The sequence below is a fragment of the Mus caroli genome, chromosome X, assembly GCF_900094665.2.
Source record: "Mus caroli chromosome X, CAROLI_EIJ_v1.1, whole genome shotgun sequence".
In the NCBI taxonomy this organism is placed as follows: domain Eukaryota; kingdom Metazoa; phylum Chordata; class Mammalia; order Rodentia; family Muridae; genus Mus; species Mus caroli.
In genome coordinates this window covers 131220156-131230472 of record NC_034589.1, presented here as the reverse complement: position 1 = coordinate 131230472, position 10317 = coordinate 131220156, and the positions used below count along the sequence as shown (strand labels likewise).

The window sequence follows — 10317 nt, the reverse complement described above, 5'->3', positions numbered from 1 at the left end:
AGGAAGGAAGGAAGGAAGGAAGGAAGGAAGGAAGGAAGGAAGGAAGGAAGGAAGGAAGGAAGGAAGGGAGGGAGGGAAAGAGGAAGAAAGGGAAGGGGAGGAAGAGAAGAAATAAGGAAATCTCCCTACCAGAAGATAAAATCAAATTACACAAGCTTTGAGAACCTGACTAATCTAACCAGTGGTCCTATAAGGTGTTTCCTCTGTTTAAGTAGCAGAGGACATGCTACTGCAAACTTGAAGATGTTTCATCTTAAGCTGGATCCTAGCTATAAAGGGCACTTACTTATATAATTTGGTCCATTGGAATAGAGGTCCTTTTTTAGGCTGTCAACTTTGAAGAAAGAGACACCCATTGAACTGAAGGTGGAACATTTTCTAGCTGGTCTGCAAATCCTGGTGCCAATCAGCCAGAGGACAGAAGAGTTCATATGGAAATTCACTGATGACCTCAAATCGTTTAGCTGACTGTGGCAAGCAATTCCCTCTAACTCCCTCTCACCCTGTTTTTATGTATGCAAGTGTATGTATGTCGTGGGATGGGTGTACCACTAATTAGTTCTTTTTCTTGCTTCCTCATCATTGCTAATGAGGAAAAAAAGATTAAGAAGATAAAGGGCCAAGAAGGAAAGGCAAAAGAGAAGTCAAAGCTGCTTTGCCTGCCTAATTGGATCATCAGGTTTAATCACAAAGTTCTAGCCTTCCTGTGTCCTATTTGAAGTCAGGCCAAAGTTACTCAAGAGGTACCCCAAAATACATGAATGAGCCAGACCAATACCAATTGCAAAGATGGGTGCAGAAGGAGATTTGAGCTTTGTTCAGCTTTATTTTAGAAAAGGGGTGTAAAATTTACTAGGGTGGCTAGAATCCCTTCTTAAAAGAGCCCACAAAAAACTTTCAGCAACAGGTAAAGTGATACATAATCTTGATAAGCATTTGTTTAGAAAGCACTGTGTCTTGTAACAGATCCATGTTATGAAAAGGGGGAGGAAAGAAAGAGATGAGGAGAGAGAAACCGAGGAAGAAAAGAAGAAAAGGGGGAAAGGGTAGAGGAAAAAAACCAGGGAGATTCAAAAAAAATCCAAGGGTGTCAGAGAAGAAACAATGTTATCTATATAAGATAGTACAGGCATCATGGACCCCACCAGGTTCTTTGTAAACCCCCTTTATATGTCAAAGCTCTAATCCCTTATATCTTAGAACGTGAGTATATTTGGAGTCAGGGATTTAAAGAAGAGATTTAGGTGAAAGTTGGCTACTAGAATGAGCTGGGACCCAATGTGATGGATGTCTTCATAAAGAGTTGACCACACTAAGAAATCAGAACAATAGACATATGATGGCTGGCATCTTCATGCCAAGGAAAGTGGCCGAAAGAAGCCAGTCCTGCTAGCATCTTGACCTCGGAGGTGATAATTGAACTTAGCCTCAAAAGCTGTAAAGATTAACTAAATCCACTCAGGCAAAACAGGTACAGCAGCTCCTGGCACAAGAACAGACACTCACACAGGAGCTGCTGGGGTTGCTGTTCCTGTAGATAACAGGCTTAGGGAAACATCCGGAGACCTGGTGCGACACACTCAGTTGCTCTTAACAATGGTGTCTCAATGAGAACCTCACCTGTGGCTTCCGAAGCGCCCTCAGGTGTGTGACCAGGCCTCTTGGTGCTCTCATTCTCCTAGTTGTGCAATGGTAGGTAGTCTTAACTTCTGCCAAGAGCTCAAGATGCTACCAGGAAAAAAATGGTTCCTGACTTTTCCCTGGGGACAGATCTGCAAGTGGCAGGAGCTGGTTGGCCAGAGCTCTGGGCTGGCCACCTACAAACTCAGAATCCCCGGCACCCTTAATTTAGGGAATGATTTTCTGAGGGACCCTCATCTGCTGTACAGGTCCTGGGAGCTGAGAGAGCTGAGGAAAATGTATTTGGTAGCTCTCTGTCGCCCAGCCTCTCCTGGGAGCTGGAGTCAGGTGAGGAGAGAGATGGGGCCTAAGCTGTTCTTACCACAGGCAGAGGACAACTCGAGTTCCACATTCCTGAGCCATGGCCAGACAGGAGCAAAAGGGTACATACTCAAATTTATTTTTATAAAGTACAAATTTAGTGTGTTCATGTGGGTTAGCCATGGCATTCTATGATACATGATGCCCTCCGTTCTAAAGACCAAAGGAGGGGTGTCTTGTTGTGGTTGTTGAGTGCTGCGGAAAGAATCCAGGGTCTTGTATACCAGAGGAGCGTGTTCGCCCATTGAGCTACACCTGGAAGCCCAAGGCATGAGTTCTGATTCTAGAATATAACAGGTGAAGTCAGGAAAATTCTATTATGGGAGGGGAGGCATAGAAATGAGAGCAATAGTGCCTGTGATGTAAATTGTGCACACTCAAGCCATCTCACAGGGGAACACTGATCAGAACGAATGCTACCCATTAAATCAGAAACAGCACTGCCTGGCACCTCTCATTTCACACAAGCCCAAATGGTTCATAAGGAAGCTCCTTAGAGCAAAGAGTCTAGGTCATGTAAACTAGCTTTTAAGTTGATTCAGATACAATAAATCTGTGGTGAGGCCTGACCCCAACATTTCTAACAAGCAACACCCAGTTGATACTAATTTCAGGCCACACTTTACATTACACACTTAAAGTAACTAACTTTTGAGTGCCTAATGTATGGGTTCTATGGGAACAGTCCAAGGAGCACCACTTGAGTGTTGGTGTGCTACTGTCCTGCCAATTAGTTGTTCTAGGGGGTGGGACCCAGCATCTTCTTATTTGCCAGTTTCTTTGTTTCATAGCACCAGGGATAGGAACCAGGGCCTTGAATATGTTAGGCATATTCTAGTATTCAGCTAAAACCACAGCCCAGTTGGCTGATAATCGGGTGGGTCCAGAGCATAGTGAAAAGATCCCAAAATCATTGCTTTAGGTGGACTTTTCCCGTTTAATTTCTACTGCTATATTACGTAAATCTAGAGTAGCACAACTTACACTATTGAAGAACATCTGTGGAGAGGAAATGATTACATTCTTCAGAAGGGGCAGTGTGTGGCTTCATTTTAGGATTGAGAGGCTCAGACTCTGATCTAAAGTGCCACTTATAATTCAGGTGATATCCTGAATCAGTTTCTTCCTCTATGAAACAAGAGGCTATAATAACTACCCTATCTACCTACCTACCTCTCTCTCTCTCTCTCTCTCTCTCTCTCTCTCTCTCACACACACACACACACACACACACACACAGACCCCGTAAACTACAAAATTATATCCAAAAGAAGAGTTAATCTATAAAGTTCATCTAGGAGACAAATTTAAGTCACAAAAGCATAAAACCATACTACCCATCTTTATAGGTAATTTGTCCCTAGACTTTCAATAAATGACTCATTCATTTCTCAGAGCCCCACATGTAAGAGTCTAGACAATTTACTGTGCCTCAAGCCTTGTAGCTCCAGCTTCTCCTGAAGGTGGAGGAAGTGGCCTGCTCTGCCCTGTGGATTTGGGTGGATATAGAAAAAGTGTGCTTGCTCAAGAGGTTCCTTGGTAAAATAGACAAGTTCTGAAGCCCCCTAGCATCACCACTGTGCCCCTTAAAACATCTAGAAGTCTCAGCCTAAGGGTTTAGTCCTAGATCCATTTCTTTCCATCAAATCACTCCAATTTCTACATAAAGTTTGGGGGTTTAAATTTTTTTTTATTTATTTATTTATTTATTTATTTATTTATTTATTTATTTATTATGAGTACACTGTAGCTATCTTCAGACACACCAAAAGAGGGCATCAGATCCCATTAAAGATGGTTGTGAGCATTTATTTATTTATTTATTATGAGTACACTGTAGCTATCTTCAGACACACCAAAAGAGGGCATCAGATCCCATTAAAGATGGTTGTGAGCTACCATGTGGTTACTGGGATTTGAACTCAGGACCTGTGGAAGAATAGTCAGTGCTTTTAACCACTGAGCCATCTCTCCAGACCCTAAGTTTTGGTTCTTTGAGTTCTTTTTGTTGTTTGTTTATTTCATTTTAGGGCTGAATTTTAATAGACTGTAAGTTGGAATTCTTACATTTAAACAGAACCTTAAAATTATTGACTGGTTCATTGGTTCAAAGTAGTTTTAGGGAAAACTTAATCTGTAACAAAAACTTGGCATAAAATAAGAAGGCGCCCGTCAGTTTTTTGTTTGTTTGTTTGGTTTTGGTTTTTGGTTTTTGCAGAGCGTACAAAGGTTCCAGGTTGACAAGACCAAGAACGAAGGGCTCATTTACCCTTGCTGTAGCTGAAGTGTAACAAACTACTCCCGTAAGCCTCTGTTTACTCCAGGCGTGACTGTGTCAAATATCAGCATTAACATAGACATATTCAAATCACACACCTTTCAGGGCAACAAATAAGGAGAAACCTTGGCTAGGAAAGAAGTAATCAGATCCTGATTTAGATGTTGCATTGCTAGGAGTGACTACTTACCAGCCGGGTATTTACCACGGGGAACAGCAATGCCAGAAGAGCTCCATTCAACATGTGCATCTGTAACCTGGAGGAGAAAGAAGATCAACAGGTTATGATGGATGAGAAAATGTTTGAGCTAAGCCATGTGCGAGAAGTGACCCTTGGTGGAAAACAGCCCACATGCAAAGTAAATGAAAATAAGTATATACTTAGGTTTATTACCTGGAAGGCATACTGCCTCCACATTCCCCAAACACTGCCTGAACACACTTTGGTTACTACAGTTCACTGTATACGAAGCTCTGTTTCCTAAACATTTAAGTCAGCCCTAACCAATGACTCTAACTGCTGTAGCGTTTGAAAACAGGAAGTGAACACCAAAGTGCTCGCTATTCCTATAGAAGCCTGTTTATTAATTAGAATGGCTGCTTGTTTACAGAGGTACAGCCAGTCTTTCGGCCAAAGACCTGGACAAAAGAGGCTGGGATCTGTCTGTAAGGGTCGGTACCCTCAACTTGGCCTCTAGGAGGCAAGCTTCCAGGAACACCTGTGAGGAACTATCTAGAATAAGGTGAACTTGAGAATGCCTGTGATGGACTGTCAAAATTGGGCTAGCTGAGGTGAGGTGGAAAGGCCCACTGTGACTGTGAGCAGGACCAATCCGTATAGGCCCAGGATCCTAGCCTGTGGAAAATAGAGATGCAAAAGTATCAACTTACTGCTTCTTGCTTTTGGCTGTGGATGCAATCTGACCAGTTCTCTCACGGACCTGCCACCTTGACTTCCTTATACTGAGGGACTACACCATGGAACTGTGAGCCAAATAAACCCTTGCTCCCTTAAGTTCCTTTTGTCTGTGTATATTAGCACAGCGGGAGAAGGTAACAGGATCTGCAGTGTGATGCAGGCTGTTTCCCCCGCGTCTCAGCAATGCCTCTAGTAATTGCTGCTCAAGGTAGGGCAGGCAAACCCTCAGGCTTTCTCGGATTTATTTATTTATTATTTGGGGGGGGGGTTCGAGACAGGGTTTCTCTGTGTAGCCCTGGCTGTCCTGGAACTCACTTTGTAGACCAGGCTGGCCTTGAACTCAGAAATCCACCTGCCTCTGCCTCCCAAGTGCTGGGATTAAAGGCGTGCGCCACCACGCCCAGCTTCGGATTTATTTTATATATGAATTCTGGTAGCTTAAAAGCTAAGCCATGCTAGGACCTTAGCTTAGTGGCAGAGCACTTGATTAGCCCACACAATGCCCCAGGTTCCACCCCTAACGTTAGAGAAGAGGGGACAGAAAGGGAGGGAAGACAAGAGGAGCGCCAAGTAACCAAGCGTTGCCCACTTCCATTACCAGGCTCATTAAAATGCACATTACGAATCCTAAGTCAAGGACAACCAACCCAGGAACAAAGCCTTCTTGTGAGGACTCCGAGGAGGGATTTAAGCAGCTTTCTTCACCACTCCAGGCACACAGCTCTTACTTGAGAGAGGGGCAAAGAAAGAGTTGGTTCCCGATGAAGGAAGGTTGATTTGCTGGGTCAAGAACAACTGTCCCTGAACTGTGTCTCTCAGACACACAACAGTAAAGGCACTAGCCAAATAAGACACAGCAGAGTAAGATGTTAGATGACTTGAGTCTCAGTGTGTATGTGTCTCTCTCTCCCTCTGACACACACACACACACACACACGCTATGACAACAGAATATCTTAAAGAAGAATCCTACAAGGCATGTCCAACTTTGGCCCTTGAGTTCAATGTGCACCGGATAACTAAGAATGTGGCACAATAAAAAGTCATAAGCTGAAAATGGAATAATGAAAAGAAAAATTGATATCAAGAGCCAAAAAAAGTCCATATAAAGGCCAGCCTTGTTTGGAGTTCCCAAAATTCAGCTATACAAAGTGTGTGGGCAGAGGGTAAAGAACAAATTCTTATATGTAATACATAGAAAGAACTTGTATAAATAATACAAAAATATTGAAGATGTGAAAACCACTGGGCTTAGTATTTAAATATACCCTCTAATTCAACCCTCCTAGGTTTTTGTTTTGGTTTGGTTTTCCCAGACAACGCCTTACAATATAGTTCTGGCTGTCTTACTATGTAGACTAGGCTAGCTTTGAAAGCATAAAGATCCACCTGCCTCTTCCTCTCAAGTGTTGGAATTAAAGGTGTACACCACCATGCCCTGTTTACCATGTTTTTTATTATAATGGTCATCATCTTCATTTCATACCTGAGAAAACCAAAACTTCAAATAACTGACAACTCGCCCAATATCACATGGGTCAGTCAAGATTCCAACCTACATTTTTGCCACTGTACTCGTCTTCACTCATGGCATGAGTATTACCTACGTCCTGTATCATTGCTTCATTAGTTGCTATTTGGATTATAGTCACGAAGGACTGAGTTTTTAAAATATTTTAATTATTTATGTATGTGTATATGCAGCCCTGATTTCTACAAACACACACACACACTCTCCATTATGTTTCTGACTAGGGAATGTATGCCCCTTTAGAGGATCGGACTTCGAAACACAGGGCTCAGTTGTGGGCAAGTCTTTGTACTGGAACATAACCAGTCCAAAGCTGTTTCCTCTATGTATGCTCCTCCACCTTAGCCATTTGAGGACCAGGTGCCATGCAAATAAAATCTACCCCTACAGTTAGAGCTTACAGAAAGGATTCAAACTAGTCAATCATGAACCCTTTACCCAGCCCTGCCTTATCTTCCCTTCCCAAAGACAACTGGCCTAAACATTCCCTTTGCCTCTGCCTTCTTCTTGACTGCTTCATCTTCACATTTTTTCCATGTGACTCTACTTGGAATACTAGATCCTTTAAATAAATTACTTTGTTCTCTTCAGCTTCTTTTCTAGCTACACCTGGTAGAAAATACAAAACAGTAATTGCTATCTCTATACCCTTTCTGAATAGTCTTGTCTGTCACACTCCTACCTACAAGAACTGCAATCTGAAAACCCTTTTTATTATATTGTATATATTTTTTACATTTGTATGTTCCCACAAACTATATACCGTGTTGTTTTATGCTTTGGTTATTTATGTAGAATGACAAATATTGTATGATAATAGTTCTTGCAAGTTACATTTTTATTCAACACAGCTTACTCTAATTATGGCTGTCCATACATGCAGATCCACCTCATCTGCATGTGGCCTTTTGAGAAAAACAAAATGTGTTGCTGGCTGTATCAGACTGAGTGGTTTCCCATGATATGTGTATGCCATTTTTTTTAAATTAAGGACACTTAAATTGGTTCTATATTTTTTGGTTCACAGGATATTTTTCCATTATCATATTCAAAAATACAAATTTCTTGTTTTCCCATTGATCACATATGTTGAGATTTACTTTCTACAATTTGTATTACAGATAAAATAGACCTATTTCTATTGTAAGAGACTCCAGGGACCTTCTACACTGGCCTTCTGTTTCACTAAGCTCAGCATCTGAGGGCACACCATTTTGGTCAGCTATGTTAGGTCCCACAGTACATGCCTATCATATAGTGAGGAATGCTACATTGATCTGTATGTTAGGATTCACATCAAAAAGCATAACAAATGCTAAATATCAGTCAGGACTTGCACGTGTTCATTCTGTTATGGTAAACTTCTTTGAAAGTTTCAAAATTTTTCAGAATGAAATTTGGAACATAAAAAAAAAAGCCACACATGAAGATTTTTTAAAAGGTTGATAGGTACAGGAGAAAAGTTTAGGTGGCTTTTCCTGTGGGTACAAAGACCATTCCCCTGCTTGCAGCCAGTGGGTTCCCCACTACCTTATTCTGAACCAAATGGGGGGATATCTAAGTGCAAAGGTTCCAGAACATTTCCCCCTCTTATGAAATTGACATAAGCTTCCATCTGGAAAATGTTCAAACTTACTCTTTTAGTAAAAAGGCTCCTTAGCTGAAAGTAATTTCCATTCTGAAATTGTACTTATCTAAATGAAAGCAATTTTCATTCTCAAAGTCTAAAGTGAGGTGGTGGAGGCTAAAGACAAGGATAATGCTATGTATTATCAGTAACACTTCTTCAGTACTTAGTCCATGCTAAAAGGCTTTTAGAGGTCAGCTCTAATTGTTTCCAGCATTCAAGGAGTGAGTCACATTAATACATTCTTCACAAATGAAGGAACGGAAGCTGAGGCTTTCATCTTCATTCAGGATCAAAAAGCAAAGACCAGAAGCACACATACAGTCCTGGTCATGAAAGGTCACTGCATTACCCAAGACTCCTTCACTATCTACCTAGCCAAGAAGATAAATGCTGAATTAACAGGATGCTGTGTAGACACTCATTATATTAACTATACTCTATTATGATACATTATTTATCCAAATAATAGATAGTTATATGGCCATTAGAAATAATTTCTAGAGAAGCTTTAATAAGATAGGGAAACAACTATAGTATATTTACTAAAATATAGAACTAATTGTGGTTACTAACATTTGTTTTGTTTTCCTTGTTTGTTTGTTTGTTTGTTTGTGACAGGGCTAGTTTTGAACTTGCTATATAACCTGATCTCCCTGATTTCACCTCCTGGGTTGGTGTTCTAGGCATGTACCACCACGTCTAGTCTATTAGCTTTTAAAACATTACAAAGCATACAGAGAATAATCATGATTTTTGAGTGGATGCATGACAAAAACTGGAAGAAAATTATATCATCCTACTAACAGGAATTATCTGTCACTCTTACAATTTTATTTATTTATGAAATGTTAAAATTTTCTATACAATAAGAACACACTACTTTTCTAAAAAAAAAAAAAAGGAACATCTCCACTTTTTCATTCTTTCAACACACTTTACCCAAATCTTATTAATCTGTATTGTCCTTTTTTCAAATACATAACAGAAAAGAGTCCACACTTTGCTTTCACAATATGGGATAAGTTTTCTAAGTGATAGCCTTTTCTTTTCCTAAATATGATGCATACCCATCATCTTTTGTGTTTTAAAGCATAGCTACACAGAAGAAAGAAAAAGAAGAAAAAGAAACAATCTCTAAGCACAAAGAACTTGCCAGAAGACAACACTGAAAATGCATATGTGGAGAAGAAAATAGTTTATGTTGTGGACAAGGGAGGGGAAAAGAGTCTTATAATCAACTGGAAAGGTCTCTCACGCCTCAAAACATTAAGGAAAGAATGTATTGTGAATATAAGTAGGCTCCGGACAATTAATTAGGTCTTTGGAAAACAGGTACCCGAGTATCACACCAAAGAGGAAATGGTTTCCCTGAAATTTTCTTAGGAATCTTCTAGGTGTCTAGTCTCCTTCCACATTAAATGCATGGTATTCATCTGTACAGCTTCTTCTCCCTTGCAGAGGCCAAGTCTTAATTATGCTGCACAGGGCAGAGGCTGTCTTCTAAACACCATTCTCCGTAATGAGTCCAAAGCTAAGCTCCAAATCAGCCACCTCCATGGCAAGTGTTTAAAAGCTGCTCCTTTTAAACACTATCTCTGACTCCAAGCTGAGCTACAGTTCCAAATCTCTCGGCTTCCACAGAAGCTCTTCTGATGAGCACAGGGAAAAACAATGCTAATACGTTAAGGTATAACAGGTTGGGGCTGTGACTACAGCTTGGTGGTGAAATGCCTGTCTCTAAAGCATGAGACCCTAGGTTCACTCTTTAATACAGAGAGAGAGAGAGAGACAGAGACAGAGATAGACAGACAAAGAGACAGACAGAGAAACAGACAGAGAAACAAACAGAGAAACAGAGTCACAGAAAGATAGAGTCACAGAAAGACAGAGAGAGGCAGAGTGGAGGCAAAGAAGGAAGGGATGAAGGAAAGGAAAGGAAAGGAAAGGAAAGGAAAGGA

At 40.8% G+C, this 10317-nt stretch overlaps 1 protein-coding gene across 5 annotated transcripts in view; it reads right to left on the bottom strand.

Moving 5' to 3' along the window:
- The window catches only part of Tmem164 (transmembrane protein 164), a 154303-nt gene that overhangs the window by 68335 nt on the left and 75651 nt on the right, over positions 1–10317 (bottom strand). For all 5 annotated transcript variants that reach the window (XR_003835666.1, XM_021153533.2, XM_029472998.1 and 2 more), the window contains one exon: positions 4470–4536. Coding sequence is in view for 4 of the 5 variants with exons in the window: in XM_021153532.2 (XP_021009191.1) it covers positions 4470–4536 (67 nt within the window). In the remaining variant the exon portion in view is untranslated. The remainder of the gene's footprint in view (positions 1–4469; positions 4537–10317) is intronic.